The 17,895-nt window shown below is 36.4% G+C and overlaps 1 protein-coding gene across 1 annotated transcript; it reads left to right on the forward strand.

The window, feature by feature from the left end:
- The first annotated feature begins 1,118 nt into the window (after positions 1 to 1,118).
- rfng (RFNG O-fucosylpeptide 3-beta-N-acetylglucosaminyltransferase) lies at positions 1,119 to 17,476 on the forward strand. The gene is made up of 9 exons (XM_048169915.1): positions 1,119 to 1,466; positions 6,305 to 6,762; positions 9,710 to 9,758; positions 9,989 to 10,091; positions 11,911 to 12,064; positions 12,160 to 12,245; positions 12,563 to 12,728; positions 15,634 to 15,719; positions 16,548 to 17,476. The coding sequence occupies exons 2-9, from the start codon at positions 6,349 to 6,351 to the stop codon at positions 16,612 to 16,614; spliced, it is 1,125 nt and encodes a 374-aa protein (XP_048025872.1). The 5' UTR covers positions 1,119 to 1,466; positions 6,305 to 6,348; the 3' UTR covers positions 16,615 to 17,476.
- The last annotated feature ends 419 nt before the right edge of the window (positions 17,477 to 17,895 follow it).

Below are 17,895 nucleotides of genomic sequence, written 5' to 3' on the forward strand. Positions count from 1 at the left end.
GCGTTCGTTCCGTAAGTAAAACAGGGAAGGCGTAGGACATACAGCGTAAGTTTTTTGAAGAATACGGAAAGCGGAAGCACGTACAAGGTAATCATTTGTGTTTATAAAGCATATACAGTTTTTTTTACAGTTATTTTTATTTTTATTTTTCGAAAATGACCGATAAGACTCTTATTCCTCGTCTGGGATCGTTTAAAGCTCTTTAAAGCTGCACTGAAACTGTCATTTTGACCTTCAACCGTCTTGTGCCCAGTGAAGTCCATTATAAGGAGAATAATCCTGGAATATTTTCATCAAAAATCTTAATTTCTTTTCCACTGAAGAAAGAAAGACATCTTGGATGACATGGAGGTGAGATAATTATCAGGAAAATTTTATTTAAAAGTGGACTAATCATTAACGACCCGTCGTCAGTTTTGCCTATACAGGCCTATATCAGGTTGGCTGGAGGCAAATGCTTGCGTTTCCTCTCACAGACACACGAGGGCAGCAGATATCTTTCAGTGTCTGTCTTTGATTTAAAAAAAGTGTAAAATTGTTTTACAAGCCATGTCAGTTCAGTTTTATGTTCAGTTCAGGGAAATTCACAATGCAACAGTTACAATAATTAATAAACCCACCTATAATATAATTTTAATTAAACATTAAAACAGCTAAAAGTAAAAACGTTAACCTAAGGTAAGACTAAGTAATGTAAGAATGCAGCATTATATAAAATAATATTAATGATAATAATATTAATACAAAAATATGCAACTGGTTAAAGTTTATTATTGTTATTATTATTTGAGAACTTGAATGACAGAATTATATGCATGAAAATGATTTGAAAAGATTCAAAATCAGACACTCTTTCTAAATTTACACTTGTGTATAAATTGTCTCTCTCATAATGTAAACCCAAGAAGAACTTATATTCCTGAGATTTCAGGAATCCACAAAACTATAAATCCCAGAGATTCTTGTAGTAAATGATCATATATTTAATTTGGAGACCACAGAACGAGCAATTTACATAAAAAATCATCAGAAATACACATTTGTCTTTTCTATTGTAAATAAAAAATATTCTGATACACCATCATCAGCACAAGGACATTGATGATGATCTCGTCACATCCGCCAGAGGGCGCTGGTTTCCAAAGCATGCCCCTTTGGCATCTACAGACAGAAAGGACAATGTATTTGTTAGTATGTGTTTGTCAGAGTCACAGAGGTCATCAGAACCAGCACAACACAGCAGCAGTGATTCAGAGCTGAACCGGGAGGAACATTGTAATAAATAATCGGAGAAGTTCGAGAAGCGTCAAGCGAAGAAGTCAAACAGGAACAATAAGAGCTGAGTGTGGATGACTCATGCGGACTTTACTCGACGAGACGAACAAAGATCTCCAGCAGTGCTGTCGCTTTACTCTGATCTGACGGGGTTATTCGTTTAAAAGTCCCGAGGATCCGGATCGCTCTCGGTAAGAGACTCTTATGACTGATTCCTATCTTTGTTTACAAAGTGTTTATTGTGTGTTTTGTGTGAACTCTCTGTTCAGTACAGAAAATGCCTCGAAAAACAGTGTCTTTACTGCAGCTGAAACCTTAGAGCAGGTCACTTCAGTCCTGAAGCCTAAAATGACTTTTGCACTGGTAATAATATGATTTTTGGACATGGTCAGTTACCATGGCAGTGCCCTATTCATGTAGTATTGTAGTACCATGGTATTTTTGAAACACATTAAAGTTACATGTAAACAATATGTTTTTTGTATCGGTCACTGTTCTTTTTTGTTGATTATTTCACTTTTTTCCCCTATAAATGTCACCTTAAAACTTGATTTTTTTAGGTTTAAGATTATATTGTTTTATCCTTATACCAGACACATTTTCTATCTTAAAACATGGAAAATCATTAAAAAAATATTAAATATTGCATCTTTAAAACTTGAAATAATTATAAACAATTTCAATATATATTCTGCTACAATCAATTATATCTTTTTTTTTTCTATCGATAAAAGCTGTCTCTCACTTGTGACATCATATTCAACACAACAAACTATTTTTTAGCATGTTTATATAGGCGCAGGCTGTTTTACACACCTTGTCAGTTCAGTAAACACTTCATAGGTAATGGTTAGAGGGTTAATTTCTGTCATTAATTACTCTCTTTCATGCCGTTCCACACCCGTAAGACTTTCGTTCATCTTCAGAACACAAATTAAGATATTTTTGATGAAATCTGAGCGCTTTCTCACCCTCCGTTGACACGCAACTACCACTTTGACGCTTCAAAAAGTTCATAAAGAGATCGTAAAACTAATCCATATGAATTGAGTGGTTTAGTCCAAATTTTCTGAAGATGAATGAAAGACTTATGGATTTGGAACGACATGAAGCTGAGTAATTAATGACAGAATTTACATTATTGGGTGAACTAACACAGTCAAAATAAAATGTCGGGAATAAACTCATTAAATTTTGAGAATAAAGTTGTGTTTCAAGAAAAAACTCCTTAAATTTTGAGAAAAAACTCTAAATAAAATGAGAATAAACATTACATTTTGAGAATTAAGTCATTGTGTTTCAAGAAAAAACATTTTCAATTTCAAGAAAAAAGTCAAATTAAAATATTGAGAATAAACTCAATAAAATTTGAGAAAAAAGTAATTCAGAATAAAGTCGTGTTTCGAGGAAAAACGCGTTAAATTTTGATAATAAAGTCTAAATAAAATGTTGAGAAAAAACTCCATAAATTTTGAGAAAACTAAATAAAATGTTGAGAATAAACTCATAAAATTTTGAGATTTAAATAATTGTTTCAAGAGAAAACTTGTTAAATTTTCAAGAAAAAAGTCAAATTAAAATATTGAGAATAAACTCAATAAAATTTGAGAAAGTCGTTCAGAATAAAGTCGTGTTTTGAGGAAAAACACGTTAAATTTTGAGAATAAAGTCTAAATAAAATGTCGAGAATAAACACGCATTCGATCAGTCATTGCTGATGGGGGACATGACAGAGTTCAATCACTTAGTCAAGATGTATTTTAGGCTTTCTTTCAATAACAATTCTCACTTCCAACTTTTGCCATATTTTATGTGTATTTGTTCGTTGAAGCTCAAGAAGAGTAGGCCTGTTCCTGCGCTCCCTGTGTGCGCTACAGATGAAGCGCTATATGCCGCATTCTCGTTCAGTGCAAAACAGTGAATCTAATCACCATACAGGCAAAAAGTTCACTTCAAGAATGAAAAAAGTGGCGTCGATGTGTTTTACTGTAAATGTGCAAACAGAAAGGACAATCTATATTATATCTCTACAGAAGCACAGATTTTATTAAATAGCTACACAGAGAGATCAATGTCTGCACACACTCGTCCAGCCTAGGGTGAAGTCATTATGATTATCTGCACATAGTTTATTAATAAGGTGTGTACAGAATTTGATCTTTTAATAATAAGTGTTTTTACCATTAAGCGTTCAGAATGTCTCGTTTTTTTGCGAGTACATTGTGCAAATTGTACCGTTTTCTTTCTTCTAAACACACCAAGCCGCTTGCAAATTCCCTTTAAAGTTCATATGCTACTTATTATTGGGTTATAATTAGCTAAAGCTGTATTTCTTTGTTATTGAAAGAAAGCCTAAAATATAGACCTAGCTTGACTGTCATCCAACTCTGTCATGTCCTCTAGGATCAATATTCAATGAATATGACACTGATCGAATGCGTGTTTATTCTCGACATTTTATTTAGACTTTTTTCTCAAAACACGACGACTTTATTCTCAATTTTGTGTTTATTCTTGATATTTTATTTCAACTTTTTTCTCAAACCACAACGACTTTATTAGAAACTTAGTACGTTTATTGTCGACATTTTATTTTGACTGTTTTTCTTGAAATTTAACAAGGTTTTTCTTGAAACAATGACTTTATTCTCAACATTTTATTTTGACTTTTTTCTCAATTTAACTAGTTTATTCACGACATTTTATTTAGACTTTTTTTCTCGAAATTTAACCAGTTTTTTCTTGAAACGATGACTTTATTCTTGAAATTTTGAGTTTATTCTCAACATTATATTTTGACTTTTTTCTCAAAATTTAACCAGTTTTTTCTTGAAACACAATGACTTTATTCTCAATTTTATGTTTATTCTCGACATTTTATTTTGACTGTGTTTCTCGAAATTTAACCAGTTTTTTTCTTGAAACAAGATGACTTTATTCTCAAAATTTAGTGTTTGTTTTCAACATTTTATTTTGACTTTTTTCCCCAAAATTTAACAAGATTTTTCTCAACACAATGACTTTATTCTCAAAATTGTATGTTTATTGTCGACATTTTATTTCGACTGTCTTTCTCGAAATTTAACAAGTTTTTTCTTGAAACAATGACTTTATTCTCAACATTTTATTTAGACTTTTTTCTCAATTTAACTAGTTTATTTACAACATTTTATTTAGACTTTTTTTCTCGAAATTTAACCAGTTTTTTTCTTGAAACAAGATGACTTTATTCTCAAAATTTAGTGTTTGTTGTCAACATTTTATTTCGAATTTTTTGTCAAAATTTAACAAGTTTTTTTCTTGAAACAATGACTTTATTCTCGAAATTTTATGAGTTTATTCTCAACATTATATTTTGACTTTTTTCTCAATTTAATGAGTTTATTCTTGACATTTCATTTAGACTTTTTCTCAAAATTTAACCAGTTTTTTCTTGAAACACGACGACTTTATTCTCAAAATTTAGTGTTTTTCAACATTTTATTTTGACTTTTTTCCTCAAAATTTAACAAGATTTTTCTCAACACAATGACTTTATTCTCAAAATTTTATGTTTATTCTCGACATTTTATTTCGACTATTTTCTCGAAATTGAAGGATTTTTTTTTTCTCAAAACACAACGACTTTATTCTTGAAATTTAGTATGTTTATTGTCGACATTTTATTTCGACTTTATTCTCGAAATTTAAGGAGTTTATTTATTGACATTTTATATTTTATTTCAACTTCTTTTTCGAAATTTAACGACTTTTTCTCGAAACACAACAACTTTATTAAAATTTTGTTTACTTTTTTTCTCAAGTTCTGGAGTTTAATCTTGCATTATAATGACTTTAATCTCAAGATGGTTTTATTTTTTTTATTATTGCTTGGCCCTAATCCTCTTCCGTAGTTTATTGTGTGATGATTTATATCAGTTTTTCTTCTTATTATGACTGTCTCTCAGTTGTGGCATCATATTTAACACACAACAATTTTTGCACTTAAAAAAAGTTTCTTCAAAAGCATTTTCCAGTCAAGCTGTAATTTTATCACATGATGCAAAAAGAAATTATTTAATTATATTCAGCAGTGAATCCGCAGCGCTCACACACTCCCGTGTGGAAAGCACAAACACAGACAAGCGGCGTCATACAAACTGTGCTGACCAGAATTAACTGTTATATAGAAGGAAATATTCAGCATGAAATATTTTATACATGTGGGTGTTGTTTCTGTTGAAATGGAGGAAGCAGTCGTGTGTCACATTTAGGAGAGTTTTCAGCTGGTCTTGAGTTTGAATATGATTTCATGCCGACACTGCAGCCTTCAGCTTCCACATCTGTGACTGCTTGAGGTATCAGTTCAACTCTGAAAATAGAAGACAGGAAACGGCTCGTATTGATGGCTAAGGCTGTTATTAGGGTTGACAGATTGCTTGCCAGAGCCAAAATGAAACTGAATGCATTTGCTTTCATTGGATTGCACAATGTGCTTTAGGCGGAATAAAGGGAACTGAGTGCTCTTTTACAGAGACTTGTTTGTTTTGGGGCTGGAGCAAAAATTGATACAGAATAGTAACATGATATTTTGTGGGGGAATATTGTATTGATACACGGACGACGAGTATCATTCTTTTCAGAGCCTGACTTTCAGCTTGGGAATTGTGAGTATTGTGGAAATTTTAACGTAAGCTCTGTGCATATAATGTGGGAAATAATAATTTATCCACTAACCATTCCAACTCCGGTTTGAACAATGTAAGGCTGAACACTTTCGTCATTTTGGCTGCGTGAGATTCTCCAGCTTTGTTGTTGTTGAGCTGTTAAAGCTCCGCCCTCTTCTGGAAAGGGGGCGGGAGCAGAAGCTCATTTGCATTTAAAGGGACACGCACAATGTTATGCATGTTACGGCATGTTATTGCAATATCCCAAAATGTTTAAAATCCCAATTGTATTGTATCGCGGCTTTCATGTTTGGATAATGATTATTAAATTATTAAGAGAATTTAAGATGTAGTGATATGTCCGTGTGTTTTTGTTCACGCAGTGATGCAGTGAAGATGGCAGGCGCTGGTATTGAGTACAGGAAGAATGCACTTATCCCATGTCGGCACCAACAAAATCTGCTTCCTGCTTTCCCTGGCATTTTGTGCCCTTCTGGTGCTCCTCATTCCCTCCCTACAACCTCCGCAGCGTCAGACGGATCTGCCCCAACCGCGGCCCCAAGCCAAGCCTGCCAGACACGACCTCTACGGGAACCCCGGCCAAGGAAGTCATGGTGCCAAGGATGGTAGTTTCATTCACCCACTTCCTCCCGGAGGCCGACCCCAGGACCCGCAGAGGATGTCAGAGGGGGACGCTGCGCACGCCAATCCCCCCGGGTCCCGTTCCAAAGACTCTTTGGATTTGAGAGACATTTTTATTGCCGTTAAGACCACCAGGAAATATCACAAGTCCAGACTGCAGCTCCTGTCCCAGACCTGGGTGTCCAAAGCCAAGGAACAGGTAGGGAAGCGTTGTATTCGTCTACCACTAGCCTACTAAATAATCACTATTATTAAAGGTAAAACTTCCAAGTTACACAGTATTTTTTTTTTTATCTGTTTTGGTAGTTTTTCATTACTTTTTTTAGGGTAGTTCTAGTTCACTCAAGTTCTCTATTCAAATGCAAACACAAAATGTAAATATGAACATTTAATTGAACTCTCTGAAAATTGCAAATCCTGTATCCCAATCGAGACATCCACTATGAAAAATAAACTTAGTTTTTTTTTTAAATGATATTGAAAATTATGATAATGAAAAATGTCAATTAAATCAATGTGCATATCTAGTATTTGCATTAGAACGACATACACAACAACATGAGGTGAAAAAATGCATTTATACGGAAAATTAAATATAAAATAAGAAATTTCAAAAATAAAGTTGTCAAAACTATTTGATGACATCTCGCTGATAATTTTCCATAATAATTAATAATAATAATAATTTGCCATTTTTATCCAATAAGTATTTTTATGGTTTGGATAAATTGTATAATATTTTGTTTAAATTAATAAAAAAATAAAACATTTAAAACTAAAATCAATCATTTTAAATACTAGAAGTGAATTCTTCACAACATTAAAATATAAAAAGTATCAAAAATGGATATTCATTTTGAGATTTACTAAAAAACATACATTTAATAATGTTAAATTATTAAAATGCTATAAAAATTAATTTTAAGTAGACGAATAATCATTTTTAAAAATGTAAAAAAAAAGCATAATGGAGATATAATTAATTTTGAAGTTTTATTAAGGGATAACAATGAGATTATGTTGTTTTTATAATCAATTAACACAGCTTTTGACATTTTTTACAAGATGGACAAAATTTGTCACCAAAAAAGTCATTTGGTTTAACCAAAATTTCGGTTTTACCGAATGACGATATTTTCAAACAATGCTAACAGGCTGATATCTAGCAAAAGAACAATCAAACATTTTATATTTAGTGCAAGTTTTTAAAATATTACAACATTTTCCATGTTTATAGCGGTTGTACCAAATGACCTGATGTTTCAAGTGATCAAGTGAAAACATGAATTTATCAAATAGTTAAAAGAGAGTTAGTTACTTTGCTTCAAGACCATGTGGTCCTTTGCAGGTGTCTGAATGATGTCACATCCTGTCACATGATATTGACCACATGACTTGATCCAAAATGGTCCCTTTATATTGGTTTCTCCGAATGACATCAATGAAATTCATTCTTTCTTTCTCATAACAAAATGACGACTTCTACACATAATTTTAACACCATTTTGCACTATATTGATATATGATGTTATAAAATCATGCCAGAATAAAAAAATACATACATTTATTACATTTTAAGATATTTTAATCACAAATGAAATGGCTGTATTGGCCTTTGGACGGTTAAACCAAATGACCTTTTGACACTTCATAATCTTTAAAATACCTTTATATGTAGAAAAATATAATTAAAACCTTTTGGATTCAATAAAAGAGATCAAGTTGTACTACCTTACATACTTTGGATGTCATATCTTTGTTTTTTATTATTATTATTAAGGCCTTTGGACAAAAAAATCATTGACCCATAAGCATTAAATGATGGCAATGAAATAAACAATATTAGCCAATACCAATGAGGTTAAACTTATTAAATAATCACCAAAGAGAAGTCTGTTGTTTCAGTAGAAGATCAATTCATGACACTTTGATTAAATATTACAAGGTCCAAAAAAATTTATGCATGTGTGAATCATTCACAATACAAAACAAATGGGCTGAACTTCCATTTCATGTGGACTTTATTGCTCCTCTGGACCCGTGCATGTCATTTCAGTTGTCCGGTGACATGTTTAAAGGTGTTAAGACACACATTGGTCAGCGCAAACCTGCGAGGAGGAAGTGTGGCCGCTGCTTTCTGGCGGCGCGCCTGGTGCTTTTAAGAGTATAGGGGTTAGTGTTGGTGCCCCTCGGGCCCCCTGGAAGAGGAAGTTCCTCAGCAACCCGAGACCCTCAGACACAAGACAGCGTGTGTTTGCTTTCATCCAAGTGCGTTTGCTTGAAAGCCAAAGGCGCCAGGGCAGTAGACGCTCCCCCTTCCTGAGGCCTCTCCAGAGAGCCGAGTGGGGCCCAAAGAGGCCCCGAGATTGACTTAACCTGTAAAGCAGCGCAGCACCATTGTTTTGCCATTACACAACAGGGCCAAAATGCCCAGGAGAAATTTCAAGAACTCGGCTTTGCTCATAAAGCCAGATTGGGTGTTTGGTAAGTGCCAGCTCATGCCAGAAGAAACATTCTTTCCCTGTTAGATTTGCAATGTCCGGAGTTTGGGACAAAGTCCACTTCTTAACCTTTTTCCTTATATGACTTTCTACTTGAATAACCTTCTACTTTTAGAAGTGTTTTTTTAGTTATACTTTCTGAAAAAGGTTGGAAAGCTTCAATCCTCAACGCTGGCAAAAACAATCTCAGACATTCTCACAGTGGCTTTTGTTCAGGAGTTTTCCAGGAAAATATCAAGAATCCCTTTCATTTCCAGTTTTGTGACCTAGCAGCAGTAGTGGACTTTTAAGCAATATCCAAAACTGAAAATTGTGTCTTAATTTACTCTTTTGAGCTTTTAAAAAGGTTTAAAAGCTCAAACATGCTGGTTGCCAGAAACTTCATGAATAAGTCCTGGATCCAGAGATGTTTCTGTCCTGTAGTTGATCAGGGGTGCTGCTCGTCTCCAGATGCTTGTGGCTTGTGTTTTGGATAGACATTTTGAGGGAATGTAGGGTCAGGATGCATGGAGCATTCATGCATTCATTATCTGTTCCTTTAAAGATGAAGTAATTTTCTCATACCTTTCTCATGAAAGCATAAAATAAACGTTAACTGAAATAAATTAAATGTATATAAAAAAAAAAGTTGTTTCTCTGTTTCAGACGTTTATCTTCACTGATGGAGAGGATAAGGAGCTCAAGCAGAAAGCAGGTAGAGTCTCTTAAATAATCACCTTTAAACCATTTTACAGCTTAATATTAAGAGATTAAATCTAGGTGCCATAATAAAATCTCACTGCTCGACTAGCCGACCATCCTGACCCCATTCATGCTTCATTTCATCATGACATGGACTGTGTGTCATGTGAAATTATGTAATGTCTAAACACCCTGATGTCATAAATCATGAAACCATAAGTGGTCTGTCATTGTCTCCTCAAGGGCTCAACATCATCAACACCAACTGCTCCGCGGCGCACACGCGTCAAGCCCTGTGCTGCAAGATGTCCGTGGAGTATGACAAATTCATCGAGTCACAAAAAAAGTTGAGTTCATCTCTTCAAGCTCCCAATGCATGAAATCACGGCATACAGTCATTATCAGCAGATGTTTCATTCATTTACATTAAATCTTTAGATTTTTGAAATGCGTCTCTTATGCTTATCAAGGCTGCAGTAATATTGTGAAATATTTTTAGACATTGCTCTTTAAATATATTTAGGGGCCAAGCACGTGCCAAGCAAGTATTCGTTGGCGTCCATCTTCTGCTCTGGAAGTCTTTGGCAGCTTGCGGGAAAGTTATGAAATTTGGCACTCTGATAGAGGCCGGTCTGAACTGTCACCATACCAAATTTGGAGTCTCTAACTCAATCCCTCTAGCGCCACCAACTGTCCAAACTTGCACTCATATTTATGCTAATAACTTCTGTATGGGCTAGAAAACTATAAATGATTTTTCCTCTGATTCCGTGGCTCAAGGCGATTCGATTGCACCCTATGACACCATTTTCCGTCATGAAAATTTTGAATTTTCCAAAAAACCTACCTTTTCGAAATCTTCCTAGGCCGCTGCTCCGATTTGCATGAAAATGGAACCAGATCATCTTCAGACCATGCTGACAAAAAGTTCAAGAACTCAAGTCGAATTCAAGTCGATTTTAGACGTAAGGCTCTATCTCTGCAACACTTTATTGTATTCAGACCAAACTTAGCCCGTGTCATCACAAGCATGACCTGAGATTACATGCTGCGTTTCGGCACAGCGCCACCTACTGGACCGGAAATGAGAATGACGATCGGAAACTTCTGAACATGAGTTTGTCCAAAAATCATAAAAGTGGTCTTGTTAGAATCGGGGCGTCATGCCAAGTTGAATTATATGACGGCCATTTTGGATGTCAGCCTTTTTGAATTTTGTAGTAAAATGCTGTATTTTTCAAATGCATGAACATATCATTACGAAATTTGGTATGGGTCATAGGCACGAAGCCCTGAAGGAGTCTGAGAAGTTTCAGCGCCACCTAGTGATGAAAAAAATATTTACATGCTTATAACTTTGGATGTGGTTGACTTATTCTCATGGATTCCTGAATCCTTGCCGAGTCCAACGATACCAAACATTACCTTATGGTTAGTGCAACATTGTGATTTAGCGTTTAAACAATGTTTGTGAATATCTCCGAAACAGTTAGTCCAAACGAGACAAAACCACCATAGGAAAATCGAAAACATAGGTCGTTTACTGTATACTAATGGCTGAATGCCAAAATTTTGATAGTAAGTGGCAAAAAAATGCGATCAAAGTCAGGTGTGGGTCATTTTTTATGCATTTATACATGTAAATGTCTAAAACTCCTAAACGAAATTATATTTTCACCATATTTGACATGTTTATGTATGGGGGCACTCAAAAAAGCAGTGGGACTGCACCATTTGGTTGCGCTATAATTGAATAAAACATGAAATTGGCTGTAAATAAATTACTGTTGGTGTGATTGACTTCAAAATCACCATGCATTGTATTTGTCTCAGTTGCTGTCATAGCCCATTATGACATTGTTGGTAGGCTGCTAGCTTCCTTGTTTGCTTCTGTTGTGCTTGGCCCCTTAATTGCTGCTTTGAGCTATATTTTAAAATATAATTTATTTCAGTGAATTTTCAGCATCATTACTCCAGTCTTCAGTGTCACATGATCCTTCAGAAATCATTCTGATATGATGATTTGCTGCTCAAGAAACATTTCTGATTATTATCAATAAGGGCTGTGTGATATTTATTGTCTACAATAATATCGTAATTGTTGTTTTAACGATATGCAAGCTGACATTATCGAGTGCATCGCTCACTTCACATCCGTTCTGCAGGTGGTTCTGTCACGTGGATGATGATAACTATGTGATCCTGCCCAGTTTGCTGGAGCTGCTGTCGTCATACTCTCACACACAGGACGTGTACTTGGGAAGACCCAGTCTGGACCACCCCATCGAGGCCGCCGAGAGGGTCAAGAGCGACGGATCGGTGAGCTCGGCTTGTCCTTTGACTGGAAAGAAAGAGCAGGTGTAATTAAGTGGGGGAAACTTTTGAATAGTACTTTATTAATCTCTGTTCTGCAGGTGTCAGTGAAGTTCTGGTTTGCCACTGGAGGAGCTGGATTCTGCATCAGCCGAGGCTTGGCGCTCAAAATGAGTCCATGGGCAAGGTACGTTCACTTCTACCCTTTGCTCAGTGATCTTGCTCTAATTATGCTGCTAAACAAGTTTTTACTTGGTAGGAAAGATTTAAACAAAACATCCCTGGCATGCATGCATTCATGCCTGTTACCCAGATCCACTTTGCATGTAAACACATCTTCCTGCATTCTTGTCAGCTTTATTCAGTGAGCGCATGACTGACATACAACGGTTTTGATATCAACACCTTGTAATTATATATTCAAGACACCATATATGCAAATTGTCACTGAGAGGCCTCTGAAACAGGTTTACATGCAAATCGATATTTCTTTCTCTCCCACAGTCTTGGAAACTTCATTACAACTGCAGAGAAGATCCGCCTCCCAGACGACTGTACAGTAGGCTACATCATCGAGGCCTTGCTGGAAGTTCCTCTGACACACACAGGCTTGTTTCACTCACACCTGGAGAATCTCCAGAGACTTCCTACGGACAACATACTCAAACAGGTCAGATCGCTGAGAGGACCTCGGGATAAAAGAGTGGGGATTTTTCCAAATGTTCAGCATAACGTATAATAGAGATACTGCAAGTTTGTTTTCAACAGTTACACTTGTAAATTTAGCTGCAAGCAGGGCTCAAGCATTTTAAGGCCTTTAAGCACATGCGTAAAAAGATTTTTGTTTTATTTAGCAAACCTGTAACCATCTCAATCATAGATGGAAAAGACCATTTACAGCCAACACAGGCAATTTACCATATGAAATATATGGTTTTTAAAGCTTTTTAACAGTTATCGAGGTTAAGCCAAAAACCTTGGACTAGTTCGCCAAAGTTGGTTTTTGAAATAATCTCTAATATTTAATGAACAACCTGATGGACAGTGGTGGTTTAGAGGCAAAGTTGCTCAGAATGAGGAGTTCTACCATGTGGTACGAGAAAAACGCAAAGTAGCCGATATCTTTCAAATTTCTCACAGGCTTCTGGGCCGTGAGTCAAACAGGCCCAGATTTCATTCCAGTCGGCCTCCGTTAACCTTGTCTGATAGCTGCTCAAACTTCATTGGCCGATGGCGGACATGTTTTTTGAGAAGCGTCAGTGTCCTCATAGACAATCATGGCACCTCGGACAAAGACACTGTATGCCAATTTTCAAGTCAGTCGGACTAACGGTGAAGTAGTTGCTGTTTTTTTTTCCTGTTATAGCACCACCAAGTGGCCAGTCACCGCATCCTTTTTCATGCAACCACAGAATGAGCTCCTACATAGATGTACCAAGTTTGGTGAAAATATCTCATTCAGTTCACAAGTTATAGCCATTTTAGTAAAAGAGGCTCCGCCCACTTTGAAACGTTTTGGCGGCCCATAGAGACCGTGAATTGAAATTTCAACTTTTTTTTTGATAATTATTGACAATCAGACTCTAGAAAATCTTGCTGCACTGGTTTGGTTCTGATCGGGTCAAAAACCTAGGACTAGTTCGCAAAAGTAGGTTTTTCAAAAAATCCAAAATACCCCAAAAATTCGACATTTTGTACTTTTCACCGCTGTAGCGCCCCCATCAGCCTGATTGGGGTGAGCCTTGGTGACGTTGTAGACGGTGTGAGTACTACCAGCCCTCACAGATTCAAGTCTTTATGACTTACGGTTTGGTCTGCCCAATCACTTTTACGGGAGAAATTTTAAAGGGCACCTATTATGCAAAATTCACTTTTACATGGTGTTTGACCATAAATGTGTGTTGGCAGTGTGTGAGCAAAACCACCCTAGAATGAGAAAAATCCACCCAGTGGTTTTTTTACAATCTCAATAATTCATAAGCACTGTCTCAGAACGCCCTGTTCTAAGATTGCTCTCACTGTGACGTAGAATTGCACTAAGCCCCACCCACGTGGTTTGATTGACAATCTGGTGGCATAGACCCCGCCCTCGGTGATCTGTCAACCATCCTCCATTGTTTCAACGACAGCCGGTAATGTCTCCTAAGAAACATAAGTGTTCTGTTGTGGGATGTAATAATGAACATAGTAGTTTTCACTTACTTCCGACATCAGAGCCACTGAAAACGCAGTGGATGGATTTTATTTACGAAGGAAAGGCGCCACTCAAAATTCCAAAATATGTTTATGTTTGCGCGAATCATTTTTTGACTGACTGTTTTAAGAACGAGGGTCAATTCAAAGCAGGTCTTGCTTCAAAGTTAATCCTCAAGTGTGGATCGTTGCCTACTGTTCGCGATCCAACGTCACCTCCAGAAGAAGTAAGTGTATTTAATGTTTTTTGAGCAAATAGTCATTTCAGTCGATGTCAGCCAGTTCAATAACAAATGCGTCTAAAGTTCTTGTCGTCGTCGTAGAATGTCTGTATAATTTAAACCTTGTTTGTATAGTGTGTATCCACACGTATATATATATATATATATATTTTAAAGATATTGTATTAAAAACTGTGTATGTTTACTTAGCAAACGTTATCACAGTATTTGTGTTTGTAGTTTCAAAAAATTGCGCGAACGTTATCACAGTGTGTGTGTTGCACATCCATAATTGCAAAGGGGACGCGATTAAAACTCTATAAGTACATACATGTATCAAATAAGCATTCAGAGACGTCCTGCTCCATTCTCAATTGTGTTTCTTCTGCCGGAGTCTCTTCATCATCTGGGTCTGATTCCGGTTCAAACATGTACGGCTGAATGCCATACAAAACAGCGGGTCTCTCACTCTCAGCCATTCTGCTTCTACCGACTGTTTATTGCCATAGGTATGCAAGTTACGCCCTCATCCAAAGGCAGGGCGGGGATATGCAGCTCATTTATATTTAAGGTGGTACACACCAAAACAGCTCTTTTTAAAACAGGCCCCAAAAATGACATTTTCAAATGGTTATAATAAATTAACTGTGGGGTATTTTGTGCTGAAACTTCACAAATACATTCTGGGGACACCCAAGACCAATATTACATCTTGTAAAAAGGGGCATAATAGGTGCCCTTTAACAATTACGATAGGGTTTCAGAGCTGCGCGCTTGAACCCCTAAAAATATTAACCCTATAAAGCCTACTTTAAATACGCAGAATTCAAAGGCCTCTAAATTATCAACAAAAGATTTTTTTATATATATATAATTTTATACAAGATTTATTGTTGAAATGCATTTGAAAAATTACATTTTTTCCTGACAATGTCAGGCTTTACAGGGTTAATATTGTAGCACCCTGGTTGTCAAAACAAGTGTACACTTCCAGCATTTATTGAGGGCTTGGCTTTGATCCCAGATTACTCCCACCCACCTACTTGGCCCCATCTGTGTAAATATATATCCTACTTACATAATACCTGCCTACTTCAATCCCATGATGACCTTATGACTGAGATCCTCACAATTTCTGTGTTACTTTGCTTTCCTCCATAGGTGACCCTCAGTTATGGTGGATTCGAGAACAGGAGGAATGTGGTCAGTGTCGGGGGAGTGTTCTCATTGGCTGAAGACCCTTCACGGTACACAATATAAGTTTCAGTGCTGGATTTTATTAAAGAGGCCATTTTATGCTCATTTACAATGTTGTTTTTGTGCTCTACTAGATTGAATGTTGATTTTTCTCCTCATATTCTCCATTGTTGCAGCTCCTCTCTTCCCAGTCTGTCAGTAACGCTCTGTTTAGTTCCTGTCTCTATGAAGCCCCTCCTTCTGAAAAGCACAATGTGCTCTGATTGGTCGGCTGGAGCAGTGTGTTGTGATTGGTGTTTGGGAAATGTCCCGCCCCTTACCATAACCGCCAGTTTCAACACACTACTAACTAACTCAACCAGGCCCCGCCCCTTTATTCTGCATATGCATTATTTAAATGAGGAATATTGTGAAGAAATCTCAATGGAGGCGTTTCAGGGAGTTCAGAAACACTCCCACTGGAAAAGCATTTTTAATGCTTTAAAAAGCAACAATACACACTAAAGAAAGTTAAAAATGTTTTTTAAAAAAGCTTCATACGTCCTCGGGCATAAAATGTAAGTTGCGCTCATCTTTTCTTCCCTATTGTGACGTATATCCGAGTGAAATTGCTTCTCAAACAAGAACAAATGTCGGGCGGGGCTTGATTCTGTCTGTGTGGAATTGATTGGATGGTTGTGGTTTGCAATTGGTGGATCTCATGTGAGTGACAGGTTGCCCCGCCCTCATCATCAGAGAAGAGATGTTGCCGCAAGAGAGAGGAAGATACTATGATTCAAGATTATGAGGAACCTGAATTTAAATCATTTAATACTATACATATAATAAACTGCAATATTCTATTTCATGGTGACTTTAATCAACCATTATCTCTTCAGGTTTAAAACGGTTCACTGCCTACTCTACCCAGACACTGAGTGGTGCCCACGCAAGACTCGTCACTGACCTCTGGGATACGAGTGCCTCGTCACGGAGCAGAGACCTTCGCAAGCTCGACTTCCATAAAACTCTTTATACCAAAATAATACTGAGCTGGTTGGTGGTTTGCAAAGTGTTTTTTGGTACTTTCTATGTTTATATGGTGAAACAGGGTGGCTGTAATTTATTGTTGTCCTGAAATATTGTGTTTTTGAGAAGTGCCAGCTGGTTTACTTATACTGAGCGTTTGGGAAGGATTGTGCTCTCTGTTAGATTTACTGGGGGATTTTTCGTTGGAATGATTCAAGCCTTTGACATCATCTTTATAGAGTTGTCTTTTTCCTAAGGGTCATAAATATGCCAGGTGCAATCCTTAAAATTTGTGTGCAAGATGGACGAGAAAAACAGTATTAATGCAGTTTTATAGTATTTTGTTTCCAAGATTTATGCAACCACCAGCTCATCTACTGCCAATGCTTGCAGCTTGCGTTCTTATTCAGAGTCTCGAGATGTGCAGGCTAAAACTCCTGGAGGGAAAATATACAGACCAAAAGCAATTGTTGCAACCAGTCCAAGTCTTGCTAATTTATCCATTGCTTGCCATTTATATTTAACAAACATGACCGTTTAAATGTGTTTTATGTGCCGTTCAAATGATCCTTCTGATATTTGCACAAACACGTTCCTCACTGCAGGCCAGTGGTTTGCGTAAACATGCCAAAACTACACTAACGGTGACAGACATGTTGTAAATGTGATCTCCGATGACACTACCAAATGCTTTTTCAGTTGAATGTCTTTGCACCTGTTTTTTTTTTTTTTTTTTTATCTGATGACTGATAATGTTGTAAAGTATGATTTTCATTTTAATAAATTTATTTATTATGCATGTGCCAGTGTATGCATGATTCGTTTGAACATGCCTGTTACTGCAATGTGGTTTATAAGATGTCCTGCGTGGAAACTGGAAAGTAGTTGATTTATTATTCCATGAATTATTTTCTTCTCTCAAATCCACTCCGACAGTCTCTCCTGAAGTTCATGCACTCAAACATATTTCCAAAACCTAGTTCTTGCAGCTTATTCCGTAAAAGCTCATGGTATTTGATTATCAGGGAATGTACGAACTGATAAAATGTTCTATACGTTGCTTATTTGCAATAAATAATAAAATGCATAATGTAATTATGCACGGCAGTGAATTCATTTGCTCTAAAATCTTGATATTTTAGCCATTTTATGATCTGTAAACCCAAAAATGAAAATTTTGTCATCATTTACTCACTCTCAAGTTGTTTCAAACCTGTA

The sequence above is a fragment of the Megalobrama amblycephala genome, linkage group LG20 (genome assembly GCF_018812025.1).
Source record: "Megalobrama amblycephala isolate DHTTF-2021 linkage group LG20, ASM1881202v1, whole genome shotgun sequence".
Lineage (NCBI taxonomy): Eukaryota > Metazoa > Chordata > Actinopteri > Cypriniformes > Xenocyprididae > Megalobrama > Megalobrama amblycephala.